At 48.9% G+C, this 21,940-nt stretch overlaps 1 protein-coding gene across 2 annotated transcripts in view; it reads left to right on the forward strand.

Annotated features, from left to right (window-relative positions):
• The window catches only part of AGL (amylo-alpha-1, 6-glucosidase, 4-alpha-glucanotransferase), a 397,512-nt gene that overhangs the window by 179,048 nt on the left and 196,524 nt on the right, over positions 1 to 21,940 (forward strand). For both annotated transcript variants that reach the window (XM_053693718.1, XM_053693717.1), the window contains exons 16-18: positions 9,727 to 9,851; positions 9,933 to 10,045; positions 11,398 to 11,532. In XM_053693718.1, the coding sequence (XP_053549693.1) occupies positions 9,727 to 9,851; positions 9,933 to 10,045; positions 11,398 to 11,532 (373 nt within the window). The remainder of the gene's footprint in view (positions 1 to 9,726; positions 9,852 to 9,932; positions 10,046 to 11,397; positions 11,533 to 21,940) is intronic.

The raw sequence follows: 21,940 nt of genomic DNA on the forward strand, positions 1-21,940 counted from the left end.
GGTTCATTTGGCTGTGAAACATTACTACTAAGCTGTGTTTCTACTGGTGTTTCTTGCGTAGTCTTACTTTTTTTTTCTCTTGATTTTGCTCCCATGACCGACGGAGAAGTTCTGACAGGTGGGGTGAAATATTTATCCATAAATGTGCGTGTTAAAAAGTGATAAAATTAAGGGATGTGAATAGTGAGGAAGTCTATTGGTGGTATGGGGGGAGGAAGGACCCCAAGGGGGGGAAAAAAAAACCCCACGTAAAACGTGAGTGTGAGTGCTTGTTGTGGAGAAAAAAAAAAAAAAAGTGAGAAAGTTGTGCAGTGATAGAAGAATTTACTCCCTGGTCATGCAGCTCACAGAGATTGAAAAGATTAGTGTTCACCTTGCCAGTAGGTTCAAATTATTCTTAATCAGCTGTTTGCAGGAGCAATTTTTATATACGGCTTTTTATATGAGTTGTATCACCATTTTCCTTTAAAAGTTTCCTGTTTGAATGGGGAATTTCTCTTGGTAACCTTCTCTGCACCCTTAGTCCCACCTTATCACTGTTATCCCGCCCTCCTTCGTACAACTGCCTAGATATACTTAAACCAGCAATATCAAAAGCTTCTGTTATCTGTAGTCAATAATTATCATGCAAAAATAAAATCCTATGAGTCTTATAACAGGTTAAAGTACTTTTGAGAATGGGGTAGGGTTTTAGGGTAGCATTATTCTTTCAGATCACAATTTTAAAGTTAGAATAAAAAAGTTCACACATATGAATTGCATAGCCATTCAGGTTAAGTAAGCAATTATCAATAAACAAAGGTTAATGTACATGCAATACCGCTTTACCCCTCCTTCCTTCCTTTCTACCTTTCTTTCAGGCTAAGTAGAAAAGTTAAGGATTCGAGTCTTGGTGCTACAAATAACATAACATACCATATAAGCTTATATGCAGTGTTAATTTCGTCGACTAAAACTAGACTAAAATGACTATAAAACTAAAGAAATTCTAATGACTTAAATACGACTAAAACTAAAATGACATTTTAGTCAAAAGACTATGACTAAAACTAAATCAAAATGACATTTTAGTCAAAAGACTATGACTAAAACTAAATCAAAATGACATTTTAGTCAAAAGACTATGACTAAAACTAAATCAAAATTTGCTGACAAAAACATTTTATGCAAGGTGTTATAATCAATCCCTATCCAATTACTGCTCTTTTGTAAAATTTACTAAACTTAATTTTATTAAATTTTAAGATAAATAAAGACATGTTATATACCACAACAGTTAAATCTGTTAAATCTGTATTGCATGTTCAAACCTTAATACCATAAATAAAATCAGGTTAATAAACCTTTACTCCAGGACTATATAATTTGTTTGGAAGTTCTAGAGCAGTGATAATTTCGTTGCCGAAAATGTTTCGAATCTGTGAACAATCAATTGATTCTTCCTATAGAAATAAGCATAACCCATGAGTATGGATTTAAGTTATGCTGTGCCTGTGCTAGCTGCAGAAACATTTTGTTATGTTGAGTTACTTGATACTTGTTTTAATTATTAACAGAGAACTGTTAAAGTTTTTATATTGGGTAATATGTGCAATACAGCCAATACAGTTTACAGTTTTGTTTTTTTATATTTTAAAGTTGCACTTCTGTTTGTTTATGAAACTTGGTTTTATTTAATTTTAAGTTTAATAAAGATGTTATATATCACAACGGCTAAATATGTGTCTGTATTGAGGGTTTAAACCTTAATACCATAAATAATAACAGTTGTTTACTTCTGGAGTATATAATCAGTTTGCAAATTATAGAGAAATGCTTAAATAATGCATTACACTTTAACTAAACCCCTTAGATTTTAGTTGACTAAATCTCCAGTAGACTAAATCTCCAGTAGATTTTAGTCGACTAAATCTCCAGTAGATACTGGAGATTTAGTCGACTAAAATCTACTGGAGATTCAGTCGACTAAAACTAGACTAAAACTAAAACAATTCAGATGACTAAATTACGACTAAAACTAAAATGGCATTTTAGTCAAAAGACTAAAACTAAGACTAAATTGAAATTTGTCGTCAAAATTAACACTGCTTATATGTGCCTCTTTTTAACCCTTTTCCCCTCTCAGTCTACCTTTACACTTATCATAACCATAGATATACAGTTCCTTAGTCACAGGGTGCAATTTAACTAAATGTAGTATCTTATGCAGAATTTTAGTATAGGTGTTGCATTGCACCAGATAGACACCAAAAAGGAGAAAAAAAAAAAGAAAAAAGAAACACAACTCCTAGTTTAAACTAAAATTTGTCAGATTTGAGGTTTGATAAAATACAATTTACTTTTATAATACCCAAATTTTCAGTTTTTGCAGTTCAACTTCTGATAGTCATTTATATTTCTTGTAATGACACTCTGTTTTTGAGGGAAACAGTTCTGAAAACCAGAGTTAGATTCCTAGTGCTTGTGTCCATTAGCTGCCCCTTTATTATTGTCTAGCAATAAGTTCAGCTACCGCTTTTAACAGATAATTTTACGGGGCCCAGCCAACCAAGCTGTTGAGCCAGAGAGAAGCAAACAAAGGAGCAAACAATAGCCAGAAAAAGAGAGTTATTTGCCCAGAGGACTTCAATTTTAACAAAGTACCTGTACAGTTCTCAGAGCCACTTGTTCCTTGAAGACAGGCTCTGCTGAGGGATAAACTACGGCTTAGGTCCACGGCTCCCCCACGCAACACCGGTGGGGGGGAGCGAGATCAAGACCAAGCCTCCTCCAACTCCGCTTAGTCGCGAAGCCACGCAGCAAGGGCCGCACACCCACAGACGTTCCTCAGCGTCTCCCGATCTCGCAGGAGTGCCTCATCTGGGCCGAGAAGGACCGCCCCGTCTAGGTCACATGCACGTTCTACTCCTCCGGACGGACAGCAACGGTGTTCCCAAGCCGCAACCAACGGAAACGCCAATCTCCGGAGCACACCTTGACCAGCCGGGGCCACGGTAAGGAGCCAACACCACACAACCAGGGCTTAGTCGCAGAGAATCGAATCCCCTTGCTTAGTTAGGTGCCGCAACACCACATATCTCGGGTCACTGTTGCTCTCCCCCTCGCGCAACACCGGTGGGAGGGGGGGGATGGAAAAGTTATGGAAATCTTTACTTGTGGCTCCGAGGTTACAGGGAAAGAGAAATGGGTTTTGGTCAGTTCATTTGTTTGCTGCTAGTAGCAGCTCAGTGAGATGTAGTGTCACTGTTAGGGTGCTGGAAGTACATGGAGTTTTACTTGTAAAGAGCCACCCAAGGACCAGGGATTTAGGCACGGGTTTTCCTGCCAGTAGCTCTTCCAGGGAACCAGAGAACAAGCGTTTGCACGTCCTTTTGCTTGAGCTCCTCCCAGAGCATGCAATTTTAAGCAACTTTCTAATTTACTCCTATTAGCAAATTTTCTTCGTTCTCTTGCTATCTTTATTTGGAAAAGAAGGCATCTAAGCTCTTTACTTGGTTCATAACTCTGGACAGCACTTTTTTATTGGTGGATTAATTTATCCACCAATCAGCAAGGACAACCCAGGTTGTTCACCAAAAATGGGCCGGCATCTAAACTTACATTCTTGCATTTCAAATAAAGATACCGATAATTTGATAATAGGAGTAAATTAGAAAGTTGCTTATAATTTCATGCTCTATCTGAATCACAAAAGAAAAAAATTAGGTTGAGTGTCCCTTTAAAGTATACACATTTTCGTTTATTCACTAGGTGGCAGTATTGATTTGTTACATTTCTCCAACATTGGTGTGTCCGGTCCACGGCTTCATCCTTACTTGTGGGATATTCTCTTCCCCTACAGGAAATGGCAAAGAGAGCACCCAGCAAGAGCTGTCCATATAGCTCCCCCTCTGGCTCCGCCCCCCAGTCATTCTCTTTGCCGCTCTGAACAAGTAGCATCTCCACGGGGATGGTAAAGAGTATGTGGTGTTATTTGTAGTTTTTTATTCTTCTATCAAGAGTTTGTTATTTTAAAATAGTGCCGGTTTGTACTATTTACTCTAAAACAGAAAAGGATGAAGAGTTCTGTTTAAAGAGGAGTATGATTTTAGCAGCAGTAACTAAAATCAATTGCTGTTCCCACGCAGGACTGTTGAGCCCAGAGAACTTCAGTTGGGGGGAACAGTTTGCAGACTTTTCTGCTCAAGGTATGATCAGTCATATTTCTAACAAGACATGTTAATGCTAGAAGACTGTCAGTTTTCCCTTAAGGGGTAAGTAAGCCATTTTCTTAGACTCATAACAGATTAAGGCTTACAAATGGGCTATACACTGGTTGACACTATTGTGGGCTAAATCGATTGTTTTATTTCATATTTTAATGGCATTTAGAGTGTTTTGTGCACTTAAAAGCATTTTGGGAACGTTTTTATCGCCTGGCATTTAGTTAGACGGCTATTTCAGTCAGAAAGGCCCCTTCACTCTGGTATGCAGAGGAAGGAGGCCCCGTTTTCGCGCCTCAATTGCGCAGTTTACTTCCATGGCAGTGCATGCAGCTTCATGTGAGGGGTCCTGTGGCTTACTAAAACGGACTCTGGAAGGTTTATTTCATTGCTGAATAACTCTCAGGGAAGGTAAAGAGCCGCAGCAAGGCTGTGGCTGTGATTGTAGTGTACTAAAATTGTGTAATTGAACAAATAGCTCCGGTTTGCTCATTTTAAGGGTTAAAGTCTTGAAACTTGGTGTGCAATACTTTCAAGGCATTAGGACTCTGGGGTAAATTTTGTAAAAATCGGATATTGCCTTCATTGTTTTTCAATATATCAGAAATAAAGTGTGCCTGTTTATTATTTAAAGGGACAGTAACGCTTTTCTTTAAAAACGCTTTTGTTGCATTATTAGCCTGCCAAATTCTGTCTAACATGTCTATACCTTCAGATGGCTTATGTTCTGTGTGTATGAAAGCCAAGGTGGTTCCCCCAATTAATGTATGTGCAAATTGTGTCATAGCGTCCAAACAAAGTATGGACAGTACTGCCACATTGAATAAGATTGCCCAGGATGATTCTTCTAATGAAGGTAGCGGGGATAGTTCTTCATCCTCTCCTTCTGTGTCAACGCCAGTTTTGCCCGCACAGGCGATACCTAGTACATCTAGCGCGCCAATGCTTGTTACTATGCAACAATTAACAGCAGTAATGGATAATTCTATAGCAAATCTGTTATCCAAACTGCCATCCTACCCTAGAAAGCGTGACATCTCAGTTTTAAATACAGAAGATGAGCAGGTTGGAGCTGAGGACAATTTATCAGTTATACCCTCACATCAATCTGAATTGGCAGTGAGGGAGGGCCTGTCTGAGGGGGAAATTTCTGATTCTGGAAAAGTTTCTCAGCAGGCAGACACTGATGTCGTAACATTTAAATTTAAGTTAGAACATCTCCGCGCCCTGCTTAAGGAGGTCCTAACTACTCTTGATGACTGTGATTCTTTGGTAATTCCAGAGAAATTGTGCAAGATGGTCAAATTCTTAGAGGTCCCAGTGCACGCTGATGCCTTTCCGATACCCAAGCGGGTAGTTCGAGGAACTAGAAAATTCGCTCCAAAAAGAGACTCCATATGATGAAGTCATGGACAGAATTCACGCACTAAAGTTGGCTAATTCCTTTATTTTGGATGCCGCTTTCCAATTGGCTAAGTTAGCGGCGAAAAATTCAGGGTTTGCAATAGTGGCGCGCAGAGCGCTTTGGCTAAAATCCTGGTCGGCGGATGTGTCGTCCAAGAATAAATTGCTTAATATTCCTTTCAAGGGTAAGACCCTTTTCGGGTCGGAATTGAAAGAGATTATTTCAGACATTACTGGTGGAAAGGGACATGCCCTCCCACAGAATAGGCCTTTCAAGGCTAAGAACAAATCTAATTTTCGTTCCTTTCGCAATTTCAGGAACGGACCGAATCCTAACTCTGCGGCCTCCAGACAAGAAGGCAACTCTTCCCAGCCTAAGCCAGCATGGAAACCATTGCAAGGCTGGAACAAGGGTAAACAGGCCAAGAAGCCTGCTGCTGCTACCAAGACAGCATGAAGGGGTAGCCCCCGATCCGGGACCGGATCTAGTAGGGGGCAGACTTTCTCTCTTCGCTCAGGCTTGGGCAAGAGACGTTCCGGATCCCTGGGCACTAGAAATAGTCTCTCAGGGGTATCTTCTAGAGTTCAAGGAACTTCCTCCAAGGGGAAGGTTCCACATGTCTCGCTTATCTTCAGACCAGATAAAGAGACAGGCATTCTTACATTGCGTAGGAGACCTATTGAAAATGGGAGTGATAAACCCAGTTCCAACAGCGGAACAAGGTCTGGGTTTTTACTCAAACCTTAGTTCCCAAAAAAGAGGGAACTTTCAGGCCAATTCTGGATCTAAAAATTCTAAACAAATTCCTCAGAGTTCCATCATTCAAAATGGAAACCATTCGGACAATTTTACCAACAATCCAGGAGGGTCAATATATGACTACCGTGGACTTAAAGGATGCGTACCTGCATATTCCTATCCACAAGGATCATCATCAGTTCCTGAGGTTCGCCTTTATGGACAAACATTACCAGTTCGTGGCTCTTCCGTTCGGTTTAGCCACTGCTCCCAGAATCTTCACAAAGGTGCTAGGGTCCCTTCTAGCGGTTCTACGACCGAGGGGCATTGCTGTAGCACCTTACCTAGACGTCATTCTAATCCAAGCGTTGTCTCTTTCCAAAGCAAAGGCTCATACAGACATTGCTCAAGCCTTTCTCAGATCTCAAGGGTGGAAGGTGAACGTAGAAAAGAGTTCCCTGTCCCCGTCAACAAGAGTTCCCTTTTTGGGAACAATAATAGATTCTTTAGAAATGAAAATCTTTCTGACAGAGGTCAGAAAGTCGAAGCTTCTAAACGCTTGTCAAGTTCTTCACTCTATTCTTCAGCCTTCCATAGCTCAGTGCATGGAAGTAGTAGGATTGATGGTTGCAGCAATGGACATAGTTCCTTTTGCTCGAATTCATCTAAGACCATTACAACTGTGCATGCTCAATCAGTGGAATGGGGACTATGCAGACTTGTCTCCCCAGATTCAAGTAGACCAGGTAACCAGGGATTCTCTCCGCTGGTGGTTGTCTCACGATCACCTGTCTCAGGGAATGAGTTTCCGCAGACCAGAGTGGGTCATTGTCACGACCGACGCCAGTCTCTTAGGCTGGGGCGCGGTCTGGGACTCTCTGAAAGCTCAAGGTCTATGGTCTCGAGAAGAGTCTCTTCTTCCGATAAACATTTTAGAACTGAGAGCGATATTCAATGCGCTCCTGGCGTGGCCTCACCTAGCAAAGGCCAAATTCATAAGGTTCCAGTTGGACAACATGACGACTGTAGCGTACATCAATCATCAGGGGGGAACAAAGAGTTCCTTAGCGATGAGAGAGGTATCCAAGATCATCAAATGGGCGGAGGATCACTCCTGCCACCTATCTGCAATTCACATCCCAGGAGTGGACAACTGGGAGGCGGATTATTTGAGTCATCAGACTTTTCATCCGGGGGAGTGGGAACTCCACCCGGAGGTTTTTGCCCAGTTAACTCAACTATGGGGCATTCCAGATATGGATCTGATGGCGTCTCGCCAGAACGCAAAGGTTCCTCGATACGGGTCCAGATCCAGGGATCCCAAGGCGACACTGGTGGATGCATTAGTGGCGCCTTGGTCGTTCAACCTAGCTTATGTATTTCCACTGTTCCCTCTCCTTCCCAGGCTTGTAGCCAGGATCAAACAGGAGCAGGCCTCTGTGGTTCTAATAGCCCCTGCGTGGCCACGCAGGACTTGGTATGCAGACCTGGTGAATATGTCATCGGCTCCACCATGGAAGCTACCTTTGAGGCAGGATCTTCTAGTACAAGGTCTGTTCGAACATCCAAATCTAGTCTCTCTCCAACTGACTGCTTGGAAATTGAACGCTTGATTCTATCTAAGCGTGGGTTTTCAGATACAGTTATAGATACTCTGGTTCAAGCCAGAAAACCTGTAACTAGGAAGATTTACCATAAAATATGGCAAAAATATATCCGTTGGTGTGAATCCAAGGGATTCCCTTGGAGTAAAATTAAAATTCCTAGGATACTTTCCTTTCTCCAAGAAGGTCTGGATAAAGGTTTGTCAGCTAGTTCCTTAAAAGGACAGATATCTGCTCTGTCTGTGTTGTTACACAAACGTCTGGCAGCAGTGCCAGATGTACAGGCGTTTGTACAGGCGTTAGTTAGAATCAAGCCTGTTTACAGACCCATGACTCCTCCTTGGAGTCTAAATTTAGTTCTTTCAGTTCTTCAGGGGGTTCCGTTTGAACCCATGCATTCCATAGATATTAAGTTACTATCTTGGAAAGTTCTGTTTTTGGTTGCTATTTCTTCTGCTAGAAGAGTTTCTGAATTATCTGCTTTGCAGTGTACTTCTCCCTATCTGGTATTCCATTCAGATAAGGTAGTTTTACGTACCAAGCCTGGTTTTCTTCCAAAGGTCGTTTCCAACAGGAATATTAACCAGGAAATTGTTGTTTCTTCTCTGTGTCCGAATCCAGTTTCAAAGAAGGAACGCTTGTTACACAATCTAGATGTGGTCCGTGCTTTAAAGTTCTATTTAGAAGCAACAAAGGATTTCAGACAGACATCATCCTTGTTTGTTGTGTATTCTGGTAAGAGGAGAGGGCAGAAAGCTACTGTGCTACCTCTCTTTCTTTTTGGCTGAAAAGCATCATCCGATTGGCTTATGAGACTGCCAGACGGCAGCCTCCTGAACGAATTACAGCTCATTCTACTAGAGCTGTGGCTTCCACATGGGCCTTCAAGAACGAGGCTTCTGTTGATCAGATCTGTAAGGCAGCGACTTGGTCTTCTCTGCATACTTTTGCCAAATTTTACAAATTCGATACTTATGCTTCTTCGGAGGCTATTTTTGGGAGAAAGGTTTTGCAAGCCGTGGTGCCTTCCGTTTAGGTAACCTTGTTTGCTCCCTCCCTTCATCCGTGTCCTAAAGCTTTGGTATTGGTTCCCACAAGTAAGGATGAAGCCGTGGACCGGACACACCAATGTTGGAGAAAACAGAATTTATGTTTACCTGATAAATTTCTTTCTCCAACGGTGTGTCCGGTCCACGGCCCGCCCTGGTTTTTAATCAGGTTTGAAAAATGTATTTCTTTATACACTACAGTCACCACGGCACCCTATAGTTTATTCCTTTTTCTCCTAACAGTCGGTCGAATGACTGGGGGGCGGAGCCAGAGGGGGAGCTATATGGATAGCTCTTGCTGGGTGCTCTCTTTGCCATTTCCTGTAGGGGAAGAGAATATCCCACAAGTAAGGATGAAGCCGTGGACTGGACACACCGTTGGAGAAAGAAATTTATCAGGTAAACATAAATTCTGTTTTTTTGGCTCTGTCATGTTCAAATGCTCTATTTAAGGCACTGTGTCAGTAATGTTTGTTAAGCATGAATAAGGGCTGTCAGCATTGTGAAATAAAGGTCTTTTTATTATATTAGCAGCTGGAGGACTTTCTTTTCTTTTAAATATTCTGGGCTTTGTAAGCTCACTCCATGGACTGCTGTTTCCTTAGATCTATATATGTTCAGAGGAGTCAGAACAGCCAATCCAAGTGCAGCTCTCATTTATATTGTCAATAAGCTTCACTTAATGTGTCCTGGGTGATCTGTTGCTCTAACAAAGTCATTTTGTCCAGGGAAAATCGAGGAGGTGATACTGGAAGCGAGAACCGTAGAGCGGAAATCTGATCCATACGAGCAGAGCACATCATTCATTAATGGGTTGCCTCAGTACACTGTAGAGATCCGTGAGCACATTCAGGTAAATATGCAGCTTCTCACACCCCACCCCCAGCCCAGTCAGTTCTGATCCCCGATCTCACCTGATACTTTCTCCTAATAGCTTACTGACAGCAAAATAGTCCGACAGGCCGGCGTCGCCACCAAAGGACCCAGCGAATATGTACAGGAAATAGACTTTGAGAACCTCACCCCAGGAAGTGTCATTGTCTTCAGGTCTGTGTCTAGGTCATTTGATTAGTCGTCATAAAATAGTTTGTCATAAATCCTAGGTAATAAACCCATCCCTGACTCCTCCCTGTTCTGTGTCTCCCTTTGCATTTGTTAACCCCAAAAAATCTGTGTGTGTATGTGTTACCCCTGGCTGATACTGTGTGTGTTACCCCTGGCTGATACTGTGTGTGTTACCTACGGCTGATACTGTGTGTGTGTTACCTACGGCTGATACTGTGTGTGTTACCCCTGGCTGATACTGTGTGTGTTACCTACGGCTGATACTGTGTGTGTGTTACCTCTGGCTGATACTGTGTGTGTTACCTACGGCTGATACTGTGTGTGTGTTACCTCTGGCTGATACTGTGTGTGTTACCTACGGCTGATACTGTGTGTGTGTTACCCCTGGCTGATACTGTGTGTGTTACCTACGGCTGATACTGTGTGTGTGTTACCTCTGGCTGATACTGTGTGTGTTACCCCTCGCTGATACTGTGCGTGAGTGTTACCTCCGGCTGATACTGTGTGTTCTACCCCTGGCTGATACTGTGTGTGTGTTACCTCTGGCTGATACTGTGTGTGTGTTACCTCTGGCTGATACTGTGTGTGTGTTACCTCTGGCTGATACTGTGTGTGTGTTACCTCTGGCTGATACTGTGTGTGTGTGTTACCTCTGGCTGATACTGTGTGTGTGTGTTACCTCCGGCTGATACTGTGTGTTTGTTACCTCCGGCTGATACTGTGTGTTCTACCCCTGGCTGATACTGTGTATGTTACCTACGGCTGATACTGTGTGTGTTACCCCTCGCTGATACTGTGCGTGAGTGTTACCTCCGGCGGATACTGTGTGTTCTACCCCTGGCTGATACTGTGTGTGTGTGTGTTACCTACGGCTGATACTGTGTGTGTTACCTACGGCTGATACTGTGTGTGTGTGTGTTACCTACGGCTGATACTGTGTGTGTGTGTTACCTACGGCTGATACTGTGTGTGTGTGTTACCTACGGCTGATACTGTGTGTGTGTGTGTTACCTACGGCTGATACTGTGTGTGTGTGTTACCTACGGCTGATACTGTGTGTGTGTGTGTTACCTACGGCTGATACTGTGTGTGTGTTACCTACGGCTGATACTGTGTGTGTTACCTACGGCTGATACTGTGTGTGTGTGTTACCTACGGCTGATACTGTGTGTGTGTGTGTTACCTACGGCTGATACTGTGTGTGTGTGTGTTACCTACGGCTGATACTGTGTGTGTGTGTGTTACCTACGGCTGATACTGTGTGTGTGTGTGTTACCTACGGCTGATACTGTGTATTTCTGGTCTACTCACACATTTGGAATTGTGTTTTTTAGGGTGAGTCTAGATCCCGCGGCGCAGAAGGCGGTAGGGAAGCTGCGCAGCCATCTGGTCCAATTCACTCCTCACTTTCGGTCAGGCAGCCTGCAAGATGAACAAGCCTCTTCCATCCTGAAAGTACCTTTGGCAACGTGAGTGTTGGGCACTGCTTTGTAGGGTTTTGTGTTACACTGGGGGTTACTATTGTTTATCTTGCTCTGATTCTAGGAAGTGTGGGCTAAATAAGGGCAAAATCAGCATACGCAGTAGTTGGTTATTTAGCTGTATAATCTCTATTAGCTAGGGGGACATGCAGAAACTGCTGTGCTGATCTGGTGTGTGACCCTGTACCTGCCTCCTGCTGGGGTACTGGGGTGTGACCCTATAGCTTCATCCTGCTGGGGTACTGGGGTGTGACCCTATAGCTTCCTCCTGCCTGGGTACTCGGGTGTGACCTTATTCCTGCTTCCTACTGGGGTGTGACCCTATAGCTTCTTCCTGCTGGGGTACAGGGGTGTGACCTTATAGCTTCATCCTGCTGGGGTACTGGGGTGTGACCCTATAGCTTCATCCTGCTGGGGTACTGGGGTGTGACCCTATAGCTTCATCCTGCTGGGGTACTGGGGTGTGACCCTATAGCTTCCTCCTGCCTGGGTACTCGGGTGTGACCTTATTCCTGCTTCCTACTGGGGTGTGACCCTATAGCTTCTTCCTGCTGGGGTACAGGGGTGTGACCTTATAGCTTCATCCTGCTGGGGTACTGGGGTGTGACCCTATAGCTTCATCCTGTCTGGGTACTGGGGTGTGACCCTATAGCTTCATCCTGCTGGGGTACTGGGGTGTGACCCTATAGCTTCCTCCTGCCTGGGTACTCGGGTGTGACCTTATTCCTGCTTCCTACTGGGGTGTGACCCTATAGCTTCTTCCTGCTGGGGTACAGGGGTGTGACCTTATAGCTTCATCCTGCTGGGGTACTGGGGTGTGACCCTATAGCTTCATCCTGCTGGGGTACTGGGGTGTGACCCTATAGCTTCATCCTGCTGGGGTACTGGGGTGTGACCCTATAGCTTCATCCTGCTGGGGTACTGGGGTGTGACCCTATAGCTACCTCCTGCTGGGGTACTGGGGTGTGACCCTATAGCTTCATCCTGCTGGGGTACTGGGGTGTGACCCTATAGCTTCATCCTGCTGGGGTACTGGGGTGTGACCCTATAGCTTCTTCCTGCTGGGGTACTGGGGTGTGACCCTATAGCTTCATCCTGCTGGGGTACTGGGGTGTGACCCTATAGCTTCTTCCTGCTGGGGTACAGGGGTGTGACCTTATAGCTTCTTCCTGCTGGGGTACAGGGGTGTGACCTTATAGCTTCTTCCTGCTGGGGTACAGGGGTGTGACCCTATAGCTTCTTCCTGCTGGGGTACAGGGGTGTGACCTTATAGCTTCATCCTGCTGGGGTACTGGGGTGTGACCCTATAGCTTCATCCTGCTGGGGTACTGGGGTGTGACCCTATAGCTTCATCCTGCTGGGGTACTGGGGTGTGACCCTATAGCTTCATCCTGCTGGGGTACTGGGGTGTGACCCTATAGCTTCATCCTGCTGGGGTACTGGGGTGTGACCCTATAGCTTCATCCTGCTGGGGTACTGGGGTGTGACCCTATAGCTTCATCCTGCTGGGATACTGGGGTGTGACCTTATAGCTTCCTCCTGCTGAGGTACAGGGGTGTGATCCTATAGCTTCTTCCTGCTGGGGTACAGGGGTGTGACCTTATAGCTTCTTCCTGCTGGGGTACAGGGGTGTGACCCTATAGCTTCCTCCTGCTGGGGTACTGGGGTGTGACCCTATAGCTTCTTCCTGCTGAGGTACAGGGGTGTGACCCTATAGCTTCTTCCTGCTCGGGTACAGGGGTGTGACCCTTTAGATTCTTCCTGCTCGGGTACAGGGGTGTGACCCTATAGATTCTTCCTGCTCGGGTACAGGGGTGTGACCCTATAGATTCTTCCTGCTCGGGTACAGGGGTGTGACCCTATAGATTCTTCCTGCTCGGGTACAGGGGTGTGACCCTATAGCTGCTTCCTGCTCGGGTACAGGGGTGTGACCCTATAGCTGCTTCCTGCTGGGGTACTGGGGTGTGACCTTATAGCTTCATCCTGCTGGGGTACAGGGGTGTGACCCTATAACTTCTTCCTGCTGGGGTACTGGGGTGTGACCCTATAGCTTCTTCCTGCTCGGGTACAGGGGTGTGACCCTATAGCTTCTTCCTGCTGGGGTACTGGGGTGTGACCCTATAGCTTCTTCCTGCTGGGGTACAGGGGTGTGACCAAATAGCTTATTCCTGCTCGGGTACAGGGGTGTGACCCTATAGCTTCTACCTGCTGGGGTACTGGGGTGTGATCCTATAGCTGCTTCTTGCTGGGGTACTGGGGTGTGACCCTATAGCTTCTACCTGCTGGGGTACTGGGGTGTGATCCTATAGCTGCTTCTTGCTGGGGTACTGGGGTGTGACCCTATAGCTTCTTCCTGCTGGGGTACAGGGGTGTGACCCTATAGCTTCTTCCTGCTGGGGTACTGGGGTGTGACCCTATAGCTTCTTCCTGCTGGGGTACTGGGGTGTGACCTTATAGCTTCATCCTGCTGAGGTACAGGGGTGTGACCCTATAGCTTCTTCCTGCTGGGGTACAGGGGTGTGACCCTATAGCTTCTTCCTGCTGGGGTACAGGGGTGTGACCCTATAGCTTCTTCCTGCTGGGGTACTGGGGTGTGACCCTATAGCTTCTTCCTGCTGAGGTACAGGGGTGTGATCCTATAGCTTCTTCCTGCTGGGGTACAGGGGTGTGACCCTATAGCTTCTTCCTGCTGGGGTACAGGGGTGTGACCTTATAAGCTTCATCCTGCTGGGGTACTGGGGTGTGACCCTATAGCTTCTTCCTGCTGGGGTACTGAGGTGTGACCCTATAGCTTCTTCCTGCTGGGGTACTGGGGTGTGACCCTTTAGCTTCTTCCTGCTGGGGTACTGGGGTGTGACCCTTTAGCTTCTTCCTGCTGGGGTACTGGGGTGTGACCCTATAGCTTCTTCCTGCTGGGGTACTGGGGTGTGACCCTATAGCTTCATCCTGCTGAGGTACTGGGGTGTGACCCTATAGCTTCTACCTGCTGCGATACCGGGGTGTGACCCTATAGATTCTTCCTGCTGGGGTACTGGGGTGTGACCCTATAGCTTCTTCCTGCTGGGGTACTGGGGTGTGACCCTATAGCTTCCTCCTGCCTGGGTACTGGGGTGTGACCCTATAGCTTCCTCCTGCCTGGGTACTGGGGTGTGACCCTATAGCTTCTTCCTGCTGGGGTACAGGGGTGTGACCCTATAGCTTCCTCCTGCCTGGGTACTGGGGTGTGACCCTATAGCTTCCTCCTGTCTGGGTACTGGGGTGTGACCCTATAGCTTTCTCCTGTCTGGGTACTGGGGTGTGACCCTATAGCTTCTTCCTGCTGGGGTACTGTGGTGTGACCCTATAGCTTCTTCCTGCTGGGGTACTGGGGTGTGACCCTATAGCTTCTACCTCCTGGGGTACTGGGGTGTGACCCTATAGCTTCTACCTGCTGCGGTACCGGGGTGTGACCCTATAGCTTCTTCCTGCTGGGGTACTGGGGTGTGACCCTATAGATTCTTCCTGCTGGGGTGTGACCTTATAGCTTCATCCTGCTGCGGTACCGGGGTGTGACCCTATAGCTTCTTCCTGCTGGGGTACCGGGGTGTGACCCTATAGCTTCTACCTGCTGCGGTACCGGGGTGTGACCCTATAGCTTCTTCCTGCTGGGGTACTGGGGTGTGACCCTATAGCTTCTACCTGCTGGAGTACTGGGGTGTGACCCTATAGCTTCTACCTGCTGCAGTACCAGGGTGTGACCCTATAGCTTCTTCCTGCTGGGGTACTGGGGTGTGACCCTATAGATTCTTCCTGCTGGAGTGTGACCCTATAGCTTCATCCTGCTGGGGTACAGGGGTGTGACCCTATAGCTTCATCCTGCTGCGGTACCGGGGTGTGACCCTATAGCTTCTTCCTGCTGGGGTACTGGGGTGTGACCCTATAGCTTCTACCTGCTGGGGTACTGGGGTGTGACCCTATAGATTCTTCCTGCTGGGGTACTGGGGTGTGACCCTATAGATTCTTCCTGCTGGGGTACTGGGGTGTGACCCTATAGATTCTTCCTGCTGGGGTACTGGGGTGTGACCCTATAGATTCTTCCTGCTGGGGTACTGGGGTGTGACCTTATAGCTTCTTCCTGCTGGGGTACTGGGGTTTGACCCTATAGCTTCATCCTGCTGGGGTACAGGGTGTGACCCTATAGCTTCCTCCTGCCTGGGTACTGGGGTGTGACCCTATAGCTTCTTCCTGCTGGGGTACAGGGGTGTGACCCTATAGCTTCCTCCTGTCTGGGTACTGGGGTGTGACCCTATAGCTTCTTCCTGCTGGGGTACTGGGGTGTGACCCTATAGCTTCCTCCTGTCTGGGTACTGGGGTGTGACCCTATAGCTTCTTCCTGCTGGGGTACTGGGGTGTGACCCTATAGCTTCTTCCTGCTGGGGTACTGGGGTGTGACCCTATAGCTGCTTCCTCCTGTCTGGGTACTGGGGTGTGACCCTATAGCTTCATCCTCCTGGGGTATTGGGGTGTGACCCTATAGCTTCATCCTGCTAGGGTACTGGGGTGTGACCCTATAGCTTCTTCCTGCTGGGGTGTGACCCTATAGCTTCTTCCTGCTGGGGTACAGGGGTGTGACCCTATAGCTTCTTCCTGCTGAGGTACAGGGGTGTGACCCTATAGCTTCTTCCTGCTGGGGTACTGGGGTGTGACCCTATAGCTTCTTTCTGCTGAGGTACCGGGGTGTGACCCTATAGCTTCTTCCTGCTGGGGTACCGGGGTGTGACCCTATAGCTTCTTCCTGCTGGGGTACTGTGGTGTGACCCTATAGCTTCTTCCTGCTGAGGTACAGGGGTGTGACCTTATAGCTTCTACCTGCTGCGGTACCGGGGTGTGACCCTATAGCTTCTTCCTGCTGGGGTACTGGGGTGTGACCCTATAGATTCTTCCTGCTGGGGTACTGGGGTGTGACCTTATAGCTTCTTCCTGCTGGGGTACTGGGGTGTGACCCTATAGCTTCCTCCTGCTGGGGTACTGGGGTGTGACCCTATAGCTTCTTCCTGCTGGGGTACTGGGGTGTGACCCTATAGCTTCTTCCTGCTGGGGTACTGGGGTGTGACCCTATAGATTCTTCCTGCTGGGGTACTGGGGTGTGACCTTATAGCTTCTTCCTGCTGGGGTACTGGGGTGTGACCCTATAGATTCTTCCTGCTGGGGTACTGGGGTGTGACCTTATAGCTTCTTCCTGCTGGGGTACTGGGGTGTGACCCTATAGCTTCCTCCTGCTGGGGTACAGGGGTGTGACCCTATAGCTTCCTCCTGCTGGGGTACAGGGGTGTGACCCTATAGCTTCTTCCTGCCTGGGTACTGGGGTGTGACCCTATAGCTTCTTCCTGCTTGGGTACTGGGGTGTGACCCTATAGCTTCTTCCTGCTGGGGTACTGGGGTGTGACCTTACAGCTTCTTCCTGCTGGGGTACTGGGGTGTGACCCTATAGCTTCTTCCTGCTGGGGTACAGGGCTGTGACCCTATAGCTTCTTCCTGCTGGGGTACAGGGCTGTGACCCTATAGCTTCCTCCTGCTTGAGTACTGGGGTGTGACACTATAGTTGCTTACTGCTGGGGTGTGACCCTATAGTTGCTTCCTGCTGGGGTGTGACCCTATAGCTACTTTCTTGTGGAGTACTGGGCTGTGACCCTATAGCTGCTTCCTGCTGGGGTGTGACCCTATAGTTGCTTCCTGTTGGGGGTGTTACCCTATAGCTGCTTCCTGCTGGGGTGTGACCCTATAGTTGCTTCCTGCTTGGGTGTTACCCTATAGTTGCTTCCTGCTCAGGTGTGACCCTATAGCTGCTTCCTGCTGCGGTGTGACCCTAAAGCTGCTTTTTGCTGGGGTGTGACCCTAAAGCTGCTTTTTGCTGGGGTGTGACCCTATAGCTGCTTCCTGCTGGGGTACTGGGGTGTGACCCTATAGTTACTTCCTGCTGGGGTGTGACCCTATAGCTGCTTCCTGCTGGGGTACTGGGTTGTGACCCTATAGTTGCTTCTTGCTGGGGTACAGGGGTGTGACCCTATAGCAGCTTCTTGCTGAGCTGTGACCCTATAGCTGCTTCCTGCCTGGGTGTGACCCTATAGCTGCTTCCTGCCTGGGTGTGACCCTATAGCTGCTTCCTGCTGGGGGTGTGACCCTATAGTTGCTTCCTGCTGGGGTACTGGGGGTGACCCTATAGTTGCTTCCTGCTGGGGTACTGGGGTGTGACCCTATAGTTGCTTCCTGCTTGGGTACTGGGGTGTGACCCTATAGCTGCTTCCTTCTGGGGTACTGGGGTGTGACCCTATAGCTGCTTCCTGCTGGGGGTGTGACCCTATAGTTGCTTCCTGCTGGGGTACTGGGGGTGACCCTATAGCTGCTTCCTGCTGGGGAACTGGGGTGTGACCCTATAGTTGCTTCCTACTGGGGTGTGACCCTATAGCTGCTTCCTGCTGGGGTGTGACCCTATAGTTGCTTCCTGCTGGAGTACTGGGGTGTGACCCTATAGCTGCTTCCTGCTGGGGTACTGGGGTGTGACCCTATAGCTGCTTCTTGCTGGGGTACTGGGGTGGGACCCTATAGCTGCTTCCTGCTGGGGTACTGGGGTGCGACCCTATAGCTGCTTCCTGCTGGGGTACTGGGGTGTGACCCTATAGCTGCTTCCTGCTGGGGTACTGGGGTGTGACCCTATAGCTGCTTCCTGCTGGAGTACTGGGGTGTGAACCTATAGCTGCTTCCTGCTGGGGTACTGGGGTGTGACCCTGTAGCTGCTTCCTGCTGGGGTACTGGGGTGTGACCCTATAGCTTCTTCCTGCTGGGGTACTGGGGTGTGACCCTATAGCTTCTTCCTGCTAGGGTACAGGGTTGTGACCCTATAGCTTCCTCCTGCTGGGGTACAGGGTGTGACCCTATAGCTTCTTCCTACCTGGGTACTGGGGTGTGACCCTATAGCTTCTTCCTGCCTGGGTACTGGGATGTGACCCTATAGCTTCCTCCGGCCTGGGTACTGGGGTGTGACCCTATAGCTTCCTCCTGCCTGGGTACTGGGGTGTGACCCTATAGCTTCCTCCTGTCTGGGTACTGGGGTGTGACCCTATAGCTTCTTCCTGCTGGGGTACTAGGTTGTGACCCTATAGCTTCCTTCTGCTGTGGTGTGACCCTATAGCTTCCTCTTACTGGGTTGTGACCCTATAGCTCCCTCCTGCTGGGGTACTGGGGTGTGACCCTATAGCTTCCTTCTGCTGGGGTACAGGGAAGTGATCCTATAGCTTCACCCTGCTGGGGTACTAGGTTGTGACCCTATAGCTTCCTTCTGCTGTGGTGTGACCCTATAGCTTCCTCTTACTGGGTTGTGACCCTATAGCTCCCTCCTGCTGGGGTACTGGGGTGTGACCCTATAGCTTCCTTCTGCTGGGGTACAGGGAAGTGATCCTATAGCTTCACCCTGCTGGGGTACAGGGGTGTGACCCTATAGCTTCCTCCTGCTGAGGTACAGGGGTGTGACCCTATAGCTTCTTCCTGCTGGGGTACTGGGGTGTGACCCTATAGATTCTTCCTGCTGGGGTACTGGGGTGTGACCTTATAGCTTCTTCCTGCTGGGGTACTGGGGTGTGACCCTATAGATTCTTCCTGCTGGGGTACTGGGGTGTGACCTTATAGCTTCTTCCTGCTGGGGTACTGGGGTGTGACCCTATAGCTTCCTCCTGCTGGGGTACAGGGGTGTGACCCTATAGCTTCCTCCTGCTGGGGTACAGGGGTGTGACCCTATAGCTTCTTCCTGCCTGGGTACTGGGGTGTGACCCTATAGCTTCTTCCTGCTTGGGTACTGGGGTGTGACCCTATAGCTTCTTCCTGCTGGGGTACTGGGGTGTGACCCTACAGCTTCTTCCTGCTGGGGTACTGGGGTGTGACCCTATAGCTTCTTCCTGCTGGGGTACAGGGCTGTGACCCTATAGCTTCTTCCTGCTGGGGTACAGGGCTGTGACCCTATAGCTTCCTCCTGCTTGAGTACTGGGGTGTGACACTATAGTTGCTTACTGCTGGGGTGTGACCCTATAGCTGCTTCCTGCTGGGGTGTGACCCTATAGCTACTTTCTTGTGGAGTACTGGGCTGTGACCCTATAGCTGCTTCCTGCTGGGGTGTGACCCTATAGTTGCTTCCTGTTGGGGGTGTTACCCTATAGCTGCTTCCTGCTGGGGTGTGACCCTATAGCTGCTTCCTGCTTGGGTGTTACCCTATAGTTGCTTCCTGCTCAGGTGTGACCCTATAGCTGCTTCCTGCTGCGGTGTGACCCTAAAGCTGCTTTTTGCTGGGGTGTGACCCTAAAGCTGCTTTTTGCTGGGGTGTGACCCTATAGCTGCTTCCTGCTGGGGTACTGGGGTGTGACCCTATAGTTACTTCCTGCTGGGGTGTGACCCTATAGCTGCTTCCTGCTGGGGTACTGGGTTGTGACCCTATAGTTGCTTCTTGCTGGGGTACAGGGGTGTGACCCTATAGCAGCTTCTTGCTGAGCTGTGACCCTATAGTTGCTTCCTGCCTGGGTGTGACCCTATAGCTGCTTCCTGCCTGGGTGTGACCCTATAGCTGCTTCCTGCTGGGGGTGTGACCCTATAGTTGCTTCCTGCTGGGGTACTGGGGGTGACCCTATAGTTGCTTCCTGCTGGGGTACTGGGGTGTGACCCTATAGTTGCTTCCTGCTGGGGTACTGGGGTGTGACCCTATAGCTGCTTCCTTCTGGGGTACTGGGGTGTGACCCTATAGCTGCTTCCTGCTGGGGGTGTGACCCTATAGTTGCTTCCTGCTGGGGTACTGGGGGTGACCCGATAGCTGCTTCCTGCTGGGGAACTGGGTTGTGACCCTATAGTTGCTTCCTACTGGGGTGTGACCCTATAACTGCTTCCTGCTGGGGTATGACCCTATAGATGCTTCCTGCTGGAGTACTGGGGTGTGACCCTATAGCTGCTTCCTGCTGGGGTACTGGGGTGTGACCCTATAGCTGCTTCTTGCTGGGGTACTGGGGTGGGACCCTATAGCTGCTTCCTGCTGGGGTACTGGGGTGCGACCCTATAGCTGCTTCCTGCTGGGGTACTGGGGTGTGACCCTATAGCTTCTTCCTGCTGGGGTACTGGGGTGTGACCCTATAGCTGCTTCCTGCTGGAGTACTGGGGTGTGAATCTATAGCTGCTTCCTGCTGGGGTACTGGGGTGTGACCCTGTAGCTGCTTCCTGCTGGGGTACTGGGGTGTGACCCTATAGCTTCTTCCTGCTGGGGTACTGGGTTGTGACCCTATAGCTTCTTCCTGCTAGGGTACAGGGTTGTGACCCTATAGCTTCCTCCTGCTGGGGTACAGGGTGTGACCCTATAGCTTCTTCCTACCTGGGTACTGGGGTGTGACCCTATAGCTTCTTCCTGCCTGGGTACTGGGATGTGACCCTATAGCTTCCTCCTGCGTGGGTACTGGGGTGTGACCCTATAGCTTCCTCCTGCCTGGGTACTGGGGTGTGACCCTATAGCTTCCTCCTGTCTGGGTACTGGGGTGTGACCCTATAGCTTCTTCCTGCTGGGGTACTAGGTTGTGACCCTATAGCTTCCTTCTGCTGTGGTGTGACCCTATAGCTTCCTCTTACTGGGTTGTGACCCTATAGCTCCCTCCTGCTGGGGTACTGGGGTGTGACCCTATAGCTTCCTTCTGCTGGGGTACAGGGAAGTGATCCTATAGCTTCACCCTGCTGGGGTACAGGGGTGTGACCCTATAGCTTCCTTCTGCTGGGGTACTGGGGTGTGACCCTATAGCTGCTTACTGCTGGGGTACTGGGGTGTGATCCTATACCTGCCTCCGACTGGGGTACTAGGGTGTGACCCTACAGCTACTTCCTGCTTGGGGTACTGGGGTGTGACCCTATAGCTGTTTCCTGCTGAGGTGTGACCCTAAAGCTGCTTTCTGCTGGGGTGTGACCCTATAGCTGCTTCTAAATGGTGTGTGACCCTATAGCTGCTTCTAAATGGGGTGTGACCCTAAAGCTGCTTTCTGCTTGGGTGTGACCCTATAGCTGCTTCTAAATGGGGTGTGACCCTATAGCTGCTTTCTGCTGGGGTGTGACCCTATAGCTGCTTCCTGCTGGGGTGTGACCCTATAGCTGCTTCCTGCTGGGGGTGTGACCCTATTGCTGCTTCCTACTGGGGTGTGACCCTATAGCTGCTTCCTACTGGGGTGTGACCCTATTGCTGCTTCCTGCTCGGGTGTGACCCTATAGCTGCTTCCTGCTGGGGGTGTGACCCTATAGCTGCTTCCTGCTGGGGGTGTGACCCTATAGCTGCTTCCTGCTGGGGGTGTGACCCTATTGCTGCTTCCTACTGGGGTACTGGGGTGTGATCCTATAGCTTCTTCCTGCT

Source organism: Bombina bombina, chromosome 10 (assembly GCF_027579735.1).
Source record: "Bombina bombina isolate aBomBom1 chromosome 10, aBomBom1.pri, whole genome shotgun sequence".
NCBI lineage: Eukaryota > Metazoa > Chordata > Amphibia > Anura > Bombinatoridae > Bombina > Bombina bombina.